Genomic DNA, 13,897 nt, shown 5'->3' on the forward strand with positions numbered 1-13,897 from the left:
CTTGAAAAATTCGAATTTTTTTTATAAAAAAACGAGAAGACAGAAAAATGAAACACAAAAAAAGAAAGGAGAAAAGAAAAAAGGAAACATGAAAGAAAAGGAAAAAACAGCTAACCAAGTCGGCCCACACTGCGCATGGGGTGTGCGGCGCGGTGTAGTTGCCGACTTGGTGAGCATATAGGGATTATTGGAACCATTTTACCCGGTGAAAAACTATTGAACTTTGAACCATTTTACCCGGTGAACAAATAAAATTTAAACATTTTTTCAAATTTACAAAATTCGAAAATTATTTTTAAATATAAAATAAAACAAGAAAACAGAAAAATAAAAACAGAAAAAGAAAATAAAAATAAAATAAAAATAAAAAAGGAAACATAAAAGAAGAGAATAGGAAAAAGCACCTAATCGGACCGGCACACAACACGCGCGGGGGTGTGCATCGTGGTGCAATTGTCGACCTGGTGGAGATATAGGGATTAACGAAACAAACCCATAGGGGTCCCTTAATTAGGTCCAGAGGCCCAAATATCTGGGGGCGGGTTTGATCGGCCGATGAAGATTTTGTTTCTATTTGTGTAGCCAATACTATGGCAAACATAATAATAAATTGAGAATAGGAAACCTATGTAGTTTTCCCATGTTAAAGGGGAAAATCGTGTTCCTCTGATTCATATTACTCGTCGTAAATATATATATATATCATAAAGGTTAACACCATTATGGTGTTTTGAGACTTTTAAGAATGCTCTCTGATGATGCATTTGGATATGACCCCCCCTAGGGGGCGGAAACCCTAAGACGTCGCTGCCTCTTCCCCCTCCTCCGATCTTCCTCTTCACTGCCGCCAGTGCGTGCGCGCGGGCAAAGCCCGTGGTGCTCGCTACACGCGTTCAGAGGAGGTGCGGGATCGAGATGGTGATCACTGGTCGGTAGCGGGGTTGGTCGGGGATCTGCGTGGTGGGGTCCTAGGTGGAATACGAGGCAGCGAACGGTGGTCTGCGGCGCGTCGCGCCTGGATGCCCTGGCGAGGGTTGCGACGGCCGGGTGATGCTTCGGCGATGCGGCCAACGGCAGGGGTGTCCCCGACAGCTGTAGATCCGGCGTCTACGGCGACGTGGTCGTGCCTGGTGATTTTCGGTAGGTTCTTGATACGTCTCCAACGTATCTATAATTTCTTATGTTCCATGCTAGTTTTATGATAATACCTACATTTTTTATATACACTTTATATCATTTTTATGCATTTTCCGGGACTAACCTATTAACAAGATGCCGAAGCGCCAGCCTCGTTTTCTGTCGTTTTGGTTTCGTAAATTCTACACAGGAAATATTCTCGGAATTGGACCCCACGAAGAAAAAAGTCAATATTTTGCCGAGACGGACCCAGAGAGCCAGAGAAGGGCCTGTGGGGGGGCCAAGGGGCTCCCACACCATAGGGGGGCGCGGCCCCACCCCTGGTCGCGCCGCCATGTGGGGTGGGCCCCTGGGGACCCCTCCGAGGCCGCCCTTCCGCCTATATATTCTCCCAGATGCGAAAACCCTAAAGATATCAGTCATATTCCACGAAAAGTTACCTAGCCGCCGCCATCGCGAAGCCAAGTTCGGGGACGAAGTCTCTCGTTCCGGCACGCCGCCGGGACGGGGAAGTGCCCCCGGAATCCATCTCCATCGACTCCATCGCCATCTACATCGCCGTTGCTGTCTCCCATGATGAGGAGGGAGTAGTTCTCCCCCGAGGCTGAGGACTCTACCGGTAGCTATGTGGTTCATCTCTCTCTCCCATGGTGATCTTTATGTGACCATGAGCTTTGTAATCTAGTTGAATATGTAGATGTTGCTCTTGTCTATTATGCACTCTAGAGGTTACTTTAATATGAACTCCGGAGTCACTCTCCACGGTGTGATGGTGACAGTGCGCATCGTGTGTGATTCGTTTATGACGTTGTGGAGCTTGTTTACTCCGGCTTGAGGTGTGCTTTTGCAGCCCTACACAATGAACGGTGTTTGTTATCCAACAAGAGAGTGTTTGAGAGTAGCATTTATTTATTCAATTATGTGATCATTGTTGAGAGTGTCCACTAGTGAAAGTATGATCCCTAGGCCTTGTTTCTAAGCATTGAAACACCGTTTTCAACAAGTTCTGCTACATGTTCGCTTGCTGCCATCTTTATTTCAGATTGCAATTACTACTTATAATCATCCATATTACTTGTATTTCACTATCTCTTCGCCAAACTAGTGCACCTATACATCTGACAAGTGTATTAAATGTGTTGGGGACACATCTCCGAACCTAGTTGAGATACCTTTCAAGCCGTCTCCACAGAATAGATACCAGTGTCAAATATTACGCCTAGAAATTGCTTTAGGAAAGGTACGGCCTTGTCTTCATCCTTTAAGTAGATCGATATGTGCTATTTACTTATGTAGTGTTAAATTTTAGAACGTAAGTATGAAAAAACAACTAAAACTTGCAATATAGATCGATATGTGCTATTTACTACTTTTTAACTTTGCTTGTGATCGGTTTGAAGAGCCATTCTCAGCAACCACTGTCGACATGGGCACACCAGCTTATCATTGACAATGTTCAAAACCATTTAACAAGGTGCACTGATATACATACCATTTTTTCCTTTATCAATTAGTTGATTTGGAAAGTGTGACATTTTATGACCTGCAAAGAAAAACAAGTCACTGAATGTAATAGGTAATGCTCCTGGTAGGCGTCCTTAATGTCTGTTCTATAGTTTAAAAGATATGATGACATCAAGCAATAGTTACACCTCTGTTCTATAGTTAATTTGAGAAATATGATCACATAAAGCAATAGTTTAACCCATTCTGCATCTATACTGCAGGAAACGACTTCTTCCACTATTCTATTGGTATTACTTCCACAATAGCCTACTTATGCACCTAGGTTTGTTTTATCTATCTTCCTCAATAAGGTTCTATGTTGTGCCAGATTCGCGTTTTCAGTACAACTACTTGATCGTATATATCTTGCAATCTGAATATGCTATTCCTTCTGAGATGCAGGACGTGTAACTGCTAACAAGGCTACTTCTGCAGTTTATTTATCTCCCTGGCTGCTTGATCATTTTATCTCTACTAAGGTTCTATTTTCTCCCTCAACGTGCTGCTCATCATGATCGATTCTGCCTAAAGAGGATCCGTGAAAGTTCTTTTAAGAGGAACCTGGCTAGTGAAGACGGCAGGCTTGGCGACGAAGGTCTTTTTACTCGATGACGACTTTGGTCAGCGAGATGAAGAAGACGGCTGACAGCGACTTTGGTCAGCGCGATGAAGACGACGGCCAGCAGCGACCCTGGTTGTGGTCAGCGTGATGAAGACGATAGTGCCATTTCAAATTTTGAAAAGCTATATCTAATGGCGTGTTAGTTAAGAAATAGTAGGTGTTTGTTGTGCCATTTGAAATTTTGAAAAGCTACGCCTAGTGGTGTGGAGTTGTTTGTTATCCACGGGCTGAGTTGTTTTGTTAGTTGCGTTTTCTTTGCTAGAGCCGGTTTTTTTTTCAAGATTGCGTTGAGATAAATCATCTTGGTAGGATAAAGATCGTGGGGGAGGGGGGTATTATTGTTGCGTTTTCTTTGTTCCGCGCGCAGGTTTTTTTTTTTAAGATTGTGTTGAGATAAATCATCTTGGTAGGAGACGTGGGGGGTATTATTGTCCATCCTATAAATGTGACATTAGACATTCACCAGTTTGCTCTTAATAGTAGAGATAATTTAGTGATGGATGAGGATTAGTGCAGCGCAGCAGATGATGGCCGGGTCGCATGCATTGTGACTGTGTTGACAGCTGCAATGTGAAGGATCTACCAAATCCACGACGCTTTCTGAAGAGATGATGTGGCGAAGGTGCCCGGCACCAACCCGACAAGAATTCCCAAGCAAACTAAATATTCGCGCTGTTCGCACCTGTCGCAAAATTTTAACACGCTCACAGGAGTATGGCACCTCGTGTTTGCTACAATTCACACACGTAGCCTGATGTGCTGCTGCTGCGTTGCAGACAATTTTTTTTTTTATCCCTCGTGCAACTTACTGCCAATGATATTTATGATTTGACGTTCTTCATTTGTTTTCTAGAGCAAGGTTTTTATTATGCTTTGGCTCCAAAATTAGCGTATGAGCCAGTTTGCTTGTAATCATTTCTGGTCTTACTGTAATGGTTATTATGATTTCCCATGTTTGTGAAGGAGATAACAAATTCTAAAGCAGGGTTTCGGGCCAATAATACAGATGAAAATATGGTAGATGAAGCATCGAATACTTCCTTTATCATCCTGATAGTTATGACTATGCGTGTTTCCGCGCATGGGGTATCACAAGGTATTATTGTGTTGCACAACTGATAAACAATTTCAAACAACTATAAAGGGCATTTTATTTAGAGAATATAATAAAATTGATTTTTCAAATAAATATTTCTAAAACACATTTTCATTGAAGTGGATCTTAATTACTCGTTATCCAAAAAAAAACCACTAAAAAAATTATTGGATCTGCCAAAAAAATGTGTTTGGTCGGCCTTCAGCCTCTCCAAGTTGTTTATTCACAGATAAGAAATAATTTTATTGCTCCTTCGAGCAATTACGATTCGTATGTGCTAGTCGTTGGATTCATTAATGATTTATATCGCTTCGAGTATAAGGCAATCCTACACATGCAATGAGTCCATGCTAAATTGTATTTCATCCCCATACCCCCACCCCCAACAAGGATTGTCTCGTCCCCGCAAGAAAACATAGTTTTGCTCGGTTAATGAGCTTATGAGGGTTTCTACCCAGAATGGATACAACCTCTCTTAGTTCTTTCATTTTTTTAATTCTTACCATGGTTTTAGTTCAAACACAAGAATTATAGAACATGCGGAGTGCCAAAGAACTAGTGGGACCTAAATACGGGAGCTCCCTTCATTTTGAAATGCACCTTGGACACATTTCCAAATATTTTAAAATTTGAAACAAAAAGTTCAAACATACAATATGATACGTTTTCACAAAGTTGTTTCATGAAAAGTCAACTTGTCGTGTGTAAAAAGATAAAATTTTGTGCTAAAAATAAGGCTTTTCACACAGTAATTTTTTTTACATAGACCACGCAAAATATCGTTTTTTCGTGAAATTTGACGAATGCACATATATAATGAAGATGTAAATTCTACACTTGGAAATATATTTTTTCGCAAAGAAAGTATATGTATCCAGAGCCTAATTAAATTTGCGCATAAATATATTCTCATGTCTGAAAAGCGGAAGAAAAGGGGGGGAAACATCACATTCCATGAACAACAGGTAACCTGAGAGCGAAACATTTCCAGGTGAAGAACATGCAATACATCAAAAATAGGAGGAGCAAGGTGGGAAACCTCGGCCTCGCCCTGCACGCCTCCGCCTGAAAAAAGTAAAGAACGCAGCACCCACCCCACCACCGTCGCCTCGATCGCCTCCTTTCCCTCCGCGATTCCCAACCAAACCAAGAAGCAAACCAACCAATCAACCAACGTGCGAGCGCACCACCGACGGCTCCCCGTCGCCACCGCCGCCGGTGATCGAGCCGGGCCCGCAGGCCGGATCTCGGGAGGAGGAGGAGGACGAGCAATCGGAGCATGTCGCTGTCGCCGTCGTCGTCGGGGGACGAGGAGGAGGAGGACGAGGGCGTCGACGGCTACCGCAAGGGCGGCTACCACGCCGTGCGCCCCGGGGACCAGTTCGCCGCCGGACGCTACGTCGCCCAGCGCAAGCTCGGCTGGGGAAACTTCTCTACCGTCTGGCTCGCCTTCGACCTCGAGACCCAGGTCCGTCGCGCGCCCGCCCCCTCAGCCTTGATTCCGCCCTGCTCTGCCCAGGATCGCGACTGATCCCTCCGCCATCCCTTTCTCCCCACCCCCACGCGCGCGCCCCGGACCGGAAGATCGAGGGGCGATCGCGCCGTGGCGCGATCCTATCGCATCCTCCGTGTAATGCATGCGCCGACTAGATCTCGTCCTTTATCGATTAGAGGCAGGAATCGATCGGATCATAAGGCGGATGCTGCTGTCTCCTGGTTGCGGGCGCGCGCCCATGCCAGTGGTCCCACGGAAAGGGACTGAGGCTATCTGAATGTGATATAGGTTTCTGATTCACTAGACTCCGGATTTAGTTTTGTCCTTTTTTTCTTTAGGGGAAATTTGTACCATATCCATTTCTGCTGCTATTGGGATGAAGTATTAATTTCCTACAGACCCAGCTCTGGTTTTGTATGTTCACAAGTTAAATTGCCAATTATGGCCTAGAAAATTACAGTTGCTCGTTTGAGAAAAAACAAAAGGTCTTTGGCCAGTTCTTTTAATGCTGCGGATAATGCCATAAATGCATCTAATCAGAGATTATGTTCGTTAACACGAAATTAGTTCAGACTGGATTTTTTCTGGTTACCTGCATCTTCCAGGCATGATGTTGTGAGATTATAGCGTGTAAATTCAAATTCGTTTCATTCACTTGTGCATAGGATGCAATGCTCATGATTACGCTCTCTTCTTTGCAGAAATTCGTGGCCCTCAAGATCCAGAAGAGCGCGCCAGAGTTTGCTCAAGCCGCTCTTCACGAGATTGAGTTCCTCTCGGAGATCACCAAGAGAGATCCGGAAAACTGCAAACACACCATCCAGTTGATAGAACACTTCAAGCACACGGGGCCAAATGGGCAGCATGTCTGCCTTGTTTTTGAATTCCTCGGGGACAGCTTACTTAAGCTAGTACAGTACAACCGCTACAAAGGCATTGGATTGGGTAGGGTGAGGGAGATATGCAGGTCTATTTTGGTAGGTCTTGATTACTTGCACCGAGAGCTTGGAATCATCCATTCGGATCTGAAGCTTGAGAACGTCCTACTTGTTTCAACAATCGATCCCTCCAAGGACCCCATTCGCTCCGGACTTAAACCTAATCTTGATAGGCCTGAGGGGAATCCTAACGGGGAAGCTGTCCTTAACCCGATTGAAAAGAAGCTGAAGATGAGAGCAAGGAGGGTTCTTGCAAAGCTTGCTGAGAAAAGGAAAACAGCTGCCGAGTTTGCACGCTCAGAGAGAAGCTTGGAAGGGATCGATATGACATGCAAGATTGTGGATTTTGGAAATGCTTGCTGGGCTGACAAGCAGTTTACAGATTTTATTCAGACAAGGCAGTACCGAGCGCCTGAGGTCATTCTAGGTTCAGGATACTCATTTCCTGTTGATATGTGGTCGTTTGCGTGTATTGCTTTTGAGCTCGCAACAGGTGAAATGCTATTTACACCCAAGGAAGGGCATGGGTACAGCGAAGATGAGGTAGTTATTACATTCCTCAGTAACCTAACCATGATGCTTTGATGTTGCCCTTTAAATTGCCTTAAATCATGTGGTGCACTTGCAAGGTAGGTAGAATATGAGGAATGTGAAGTAGCAACGATGTTAACACATACTACATCATCTGTTGCCTGGAATGTCATGCTAAAGACACAACTTGACCTGTTTATCCAAAGTATCATTAATACCATGTATGAGATTATGTTGACAATCCAAACAGAGTTGGAAGACCTTTCAGATAACACATGGATGTTTCATATGTTAACCTGTACCTGCTAGAGTCTAGAGGACGCCACATCTAATTGTGTATAAGATTTGACTAATGTGCAGTGTTCTGAAATGAAACGGCATAAAACAGTATGTAGTTGGAATTTTGTTTGCTTTCGGCATGCTTGGATTATCTTTTTGAAAGGGAGCTTACTTGCATTATTGTGAAGACTGGGGAAAGATAAATGATTTGAATTAATTATAGGAAACTGGAAAAGAAAAGTCCGTCTGATTTAATATTAATAGACTTCAGACATATTTGTTAGCTCACTGTTGTCAGTTCATTATTTGCTTTGTACTATCTCTTAAGCATTTAATGAAGGACTAAGGATCTGTTATTGCAGGATCACTTGGCTTTAATGATGGAGGTTCTGGGAAAGATGCCAAAAAAGGTATGTGTACTTATATTCTGACTTAACCTTTTAGTTACAATTATCAAACTCACCAGTATATTTTTTTGCCACAGATTGCTACGATGGGAACAAAATCGAAGGAGTATTTTGACCGACATGGAGATCTGAAACGGATAAGAAGGCTGAAGATCTCGTCTATTGAACGTGTCCTAGTTGACAAATATAAAATTCCTCAATCAGATGCTCGTGAATTTGCCGAGTTTCTTGGCCCTTTACTTGATTTTGCCCCAGAGAAGCGCCCAACGGCTGCACAGTGCTTACAGAACAAATGGCTCCAGTGTGATGATGGTAAGACCGTTGCCAACATTGCTACTAAGAGCATTGGTGTAACAGGCAATGTCGAAAGTGTGCCTGACAGTCGTGCCAAGATAATTGAAGGAAAGGGGAACACTGGAAGCAGAATTAACAGTAACACTGACAATGCTGATGTAGTACGACCCACTGAAAGCATTGCAAATAGGAATTCCAAAAGCACTGATGTAAATCCCAACACTGGTACAATCATGAGTAGGGATGGGCATAACTCTGATGGAAAGGCCCACACTGGGAGCGTCACAAACAAGAATGTCAAAAGGATCTCTGATGTAAAGCCTTTAACTGGAAGCATCTCCAACAAAGATGACAAAATCATTGATACAAAGCCCAGTTTGGGGAGCATTGCCAGCAAGGATGATAAGAGTAGTGACAGAAAGATCAGCATTGGAAGCGCTGCCAACAGAGATGCCAAGAACACTGAAGGGAAGCGAAACATTCGTAGTGTTGTGAACAGTTATATGAAGAACTTGGATGCAAAGCGGAACTCTGGAAGCATAGCCAATAGTGAAGTCAAGGACTTGGATGTGAAGCCCAGCAGTGGAGGTATTGCCAGTGCTGATGCCAACAGTACTAGTGTAAAACCGAACATTGGAAGGGTTGAAAACAGTGATGTCACGAGTGCTGGAAGTGTTGAAACCAGCGATGTCATGAGTACTAGTGTGACGGCAAACACGGATGATGTTCCCAGCAGTGGGGCCAAGTTACAGACAAACAGCGGAACTGTTGATGAGGACGACACTGATTCACAACCAAATGTTGGACGAGTTGCAGCAAGCATACAGAAATTGGAGAGCAGCATGAGTAAGGTGCAAATCGGGAGATATCGGTGAGAAAACACATGCTGGCGGCGGTCAAGTTTTGATTATTTTCATCAAAACTTGGATCTGTTTGTTGTGGAGAGGCATATTCTTTTTCATTAGATTTGTATCATTGATTTGTTACGGAGGTTAATAACTACTTATGTGGAGCCAACCTTCAGCAAGACCGAGGACCTGGCAAGCACCAACGGGCACTTCATATATCTATATTCTTGCTAACTGTAAAAAGTTTTCCATTTGCCCACAGAATATACACGGAGAGGTTCATATTCCTTTTATATGTCCCTGGACAAGTTGTATTAATGCTCACAGATTATTTGGCATTCAAGGTACATAACATTTTTTAAACTTTTGGTGGGTATCCTACTTTTACCCCAGGAATGTATATGTATATTTGATACACAGGCCAAAGATTCATGTCGGTAATTCTGTTGGATACACAGAAAGTGAATATGATCTGTATAATCTGACTGGTCACACAACATTAGTTTATGCTGATAATCTGAGTATAAAATGTTTTTGGCGGAAGGTATGAAATGTTGGTATGCCCCATAAAAACTGTGACTTGTTGTATGAAACTATTATTTCATGCTATCTTTGACCTATTCTTTCACTCTTTTAGCAGTGCATAAGATTCTGCAATAGAAATTTTGCTGCTGTTGATTACTTCGGTTATATAATCATAATCCTAAGAGCATCTCCAGCCGTCTCCCCGACGAGGCCCCTAGGACGCCTTTTTTTCATTCGGATGGACGAAAACGGCCCTACTGCACCCCAAACCTCGTTTTCGCCCGAATTTGGGCTTTCATTCGTCCGGCGAGCCCAGGTCATCCCTGGCCCCCCGGGAAGCACTCGGGGACTCCGGACGAAACAAAAGCGCGCGAACGTCGAGAAAACTTCCCGCGCGGATGGTGGCCCCGACTTGTCGGCGACATATGCCAATCGTCTTCCGCGCGCTTTAAAAGCCTGCCGCTGGTCAGACTTCGCCGGATGCGTAGCTTCCACGCGGCGTCGCCTCGGATTCACGCGCGGCTCCCTCTATTTATCACGGAACCTACCGCGTCTCGCCGCATTCACCACCGCCGTCTCCCTCCTCTCCCCAGCCCTGTCTTCTCTCCCCAATCCACCTCCACCAGCGAGCAATGGTGGGCCACGGCGCGGCGAACAACGGCTTCGGCCGCCGTTCCCTACACCAGTGGGAGGCGGGACTCCTGCACATGGCGAGCTACCCGGCACCGCCGGACTTCCGCGTGCCCGGAGGATGGCGCCTGAGCGCGGGGGGTGGGGGGGGGTCCCGATCCCGCCGCTTCCGGTGGGAGGCGACGAGCTCGACGCCGCCATCGACGCTGTGCTGGTCACCCTCACGGACGATCAGTGCGCGGAGGAGCGGTACCGCGCCGACAACTACGACGCCTGGAACGAGTTCTTCCGTCTCCGGCACGAACGGGAACTCGCAGCCTTCGACGGTCCTCCCCATCCTCCAGCGCGTAACAACGCCGCCGCCGCCGCTAGTGGGGTGCACCGGGCCGCACGCTCGCCCATGTGCTCGCGCACATGGAGGCCGGCAACTCCCCCCCCCCTCCCCGGGGATGCCGCCGGCGGCGCCGAACGCCGGGAACTCGAGCGACGACGACATGTAGTACTTTTTAGTTTATGTTTCCATCTGGCCGAATTCAAATATATGTACAAATTCGGCCTATATATGTACGAACTCGCCTACGTATGTTAAATACCTTTAAATTTCGCTTTTGTTTGAACGAATTTCGCCTTATTTTGTCCGAATTCGCCGTTATTTATCAAAAGAATTCATCCATCCTTAGCTCGCCGCCGGGAAAATGGCCTCTCCAGCCCTAAAATTACATTGATCCGACGCTAAATAGCGCCGGATTTCGGCCTGGGAAGCCCCTAACGGCTGGATGCTCTAAGCAACGTAGAAACAGGAGTGCCATGACCGTGTCAGCAATGCAGTTTGTCTTCTCCGAAGTTCTAGAAAGGAAAAAGGAATTTGGAAAGTTCTTTTGGCTTCCGAGTTACTGTGCTCTCGTCATTAAGAAAAGGTTTTACAAGTTATCAAGGATTCTAAAAATTATTATGAAGATCGTTAATGATACATCTCACAATCATGCAAAATCTCAACCTAAAATTATTTTATTTTGTGCTAGACAAAAATGACAAAATCTGATATATTTTGGAGATTTGAAAATATACTAACTAGATCTACACTTCTGTCATTTTCGTGTAGCTTAGAATATAATGTATTTGAAACTGATATTGGGATACATCAATGACTATGCGCATTTTTTAATTTTTTTAAACTTAAGAACATATACTTTTTTAAACAAGATCACTGGTTTCATATGCATCAAAATCTCCACACAAAAGAATTCACTTCATACCCCAAGACTGGAGCAGGGTACGGCATGGGACTCTGAAGGTGTTGAGGCCGGGTGTGGGAAGTTGGCAAATAATCGTTTTAGCTCACGCTCACGGGTACCGAGGAGCCCCTTATTTTTCTAGAAAAAACTTCATTTTGAATGGAAATCCTCTTTTGATTTCGGGTGTATATGCTTTCTTATTTAAAAACATATTTGAAAATGTTAAAAAAATATAGGGAAAAAATTCGCATGTATATCTTCACGTATGTTTCACTAAAAGCCGATATTATTTTACGCCATGTGTAAAATAAATGAAAATATCTTGAGAAATACCTTATTTTAACACCAAGTTTTGTCTTTTTTACTTAGGCTGCGCAAAAGTCGATTTTTGCTGAAATAAGCATGTAGGATGTGGAGATACACGTGGGATATTTTGTTTTGAATTTTTCTTGAAATTTTCAAACATGTTTAAAATGGATTTCAAAAAAGGGAGCACATGCACCTAGAAGTCAAAACACCGCGTCCCATTTTGAAGCCCAAAAAGAAACTGAAAATAAATATACGAGTATGTATAGATGTATAGTATGTATATACTAATTTTCATGAACGTATCTTTTCAAATATTATCTACACATTTATGTAATTTTTTTTTGAGGAACGGGTAGTTGAATTGCCAATCGATTAGATAGAAATAGAGTGTTAATTACAGAAGGGTCGCAAGTGGACCGAATGGCACGAAGAACAAAGGAAACTAGCCGTAAGCCGGTAGGCGCTAGACTGCATTCCCGTCTCCAGGGTCATGGGTGTGTGATGTCTACGGGTGCTTCTATTCTTGTAGACAGTGTTGGGCCTCCAAGAGCAGAGGTTTGTAGAACAGCAGCAAGTTTCCCTTAAGTGGATCACCCAAGGTTTATCGAACTCAGGGAGGAAGAGGTCAAAGATATCCCTCTCATGCAACCCTGCAACCACAAAGCAAGAAGTCTCTTGTGTCCCCAACACACCTAATAGGTGCACTAGTTCGGCGAAGAGATAGTGAAATACAGTTGGTATAAATAAGTATGAGCAGTGGCAACGGCACCAGAAAAGTGTTTTGCCCAGGACAGTAAACAAGCAGTAGTAACGCAACAGTAGTAACGCAGCAAAACAGTAAACAAGCAGCGATAGCAGTATTTAGGAACAAGGCCTAGGGATTAGACTTTCACTAGTGGACACTCTCAACTTTGATCACGTAACAGAATAGATAAAAGCATACTCTACACTCTCTTGTTGGATGATGAACACATTGCGTAGGATTACACGAACCCTCAATGCCGGAGTTAACAAGCTCCACAATTCAATGTTCATATTTAAATAACCTTAGAGTGCATGAAAGATCAACACGACTAAACCAAGTACTAACATAGCATGCACACTCGTCACCTTCACACTATGTAGGAGGAATAGATTACATCAATACTATCATAGCAATAGTTAACTTCACAATCTACAAGAGATCATGATCATAGCATACGCCAAGTACTAACACGGATGCACACACTGTCACCATTACACCGTGCAGGAGGAATAAACTACTTTAATAACATCACTAGAGTAGCACATAGATAAATTGTGATACAAAACACATTGCAATCATAAAGAGATATAAATAAGCACTTCACTACGCCATTCATAACAGTGAACAAGTATTCTGTGAAATATAGCCTAAGAGACCCACACGGTGCACACACTGTCACCTTTACACACGTGGGACAAGGAGTTTCCGGAGATCACATAAGTAAAACCCACTTGACTAGCATAATGATATCTAGATTACAAGCATCATCATATGAATCTCAATCATGTAAAGCAGCTCATGAGATTATTGTATTGAAGCACATAGGAGAGAGATTAACCACATAGCTACCGGTACAGCCCCGAGCCTCGATGGAGAACTACTCCCTCCTCATGGGAGACAGCAGCGTTGATGAAGATGGCGGTGGTGTCGATGGAGGAGCCTTCCGGGGCACTTCCCCGTCCCGGCGGCGTGCCGGAACAGAGACTCCTGTCCCCCAGATCTTGGCTTCGCGATGGCGGCGGCTCTGGAAGGTTTCTCGTACCGTGGCTTTTCCGTATCGAGGTTTTAGGTCGAGGGGCTTTATATAGGCGAAGAGGCGGCGTCAGGAGGTCGAAGGGGCGACGACACCATAAGGCGGCGCGGCCTGGGCCTGGGCCGCGCCGGCCTATCATCTGGGGCCTGTGTGGCCCCCCTCTGGCGACTCTCGGGTGTTCTGGATGCTTCCGGGCAAAATAGGAACCTGGGCGTTGATTTCGTCCGATTCCGAGAATATTTCCTTACTAGGATTTCTGAAACCAAA

General features: G+C 44.4%; 1 protein-coding gene across 1 annotated transcript; it reads left to right on the forward strand.

Moving 5' to 3' along the window:
* Positions 1 to 5,625: 5,625 nt before the first annotated feature.
* On the forward strand, positions 5,626 to 9,608 carry LOC124672387 (serine/threonine-protein kinase SRPK-like). Its single transcript, XM_047208624.1, has 4 exons — positions 5,626 to 5,829; positions 6,558 to 7,337; positions 7,967 to 8,014; positions 8,089 to 9,608. Exons 1-4 carry the CDS (start codon positions 5,641 to 5,643, stop codon positions 9,178 to 9,180), a joined length of 2,109 nt encoding a protein of 702 aa, XP_047064580.1. The 5' UTR covers positions 5,626 to 5,640; the 3' UTR covers positions 9,181 to 9,608.
* The last annotated feature ends 4,289 nt before the right edge of the window (positions 9,609 to 13,897 follow it).

The sequence above is a fragment of the Lolium rigidum genome, chromosome 7, assembly GCF_022539505.1.
Source record: "Lolium rigidum isolate FL_2022 chromosome 7, APGP_CSIRO_Lrig_0.1, whole genome shotgun sequence".
Taxonomy (NCBI): domain Eukaryota; kingdom Viridiplantae; phylum Streptophyta; class Magnoliopsida; order Poales; family Poaceae; genus Lolium; species Lolium rigidum.

What these genes read in the sequence shown, in the direction of transcription:
- LOC124672387 (XM_047208624.1), top strand. Translation starts at nt 5,641, where the DNA reads ATGTCGCTGTCGCCGTCGTCGTCGGGGGACGAGGAGGAGGAGGACGAG. An exon ending in CCTTCGACCTCGAGACCCAG is followed by an intron (nt 5,830 to 6,557) that starts GTCCGTCGCGCG and finishes TCTTCTTTGCAG; the next exon opens with AAATTCGTGGCCCTCAAGAT. An exon ending in TGGGAAAGATGCCAAAAAAG is followed by an intron (nt 8,015 to 8,088) that starts GTATGTGTACTT and finishes TTTTTGCCACAG; the next exon opens with ATTGCTACGATGGGAACAAA.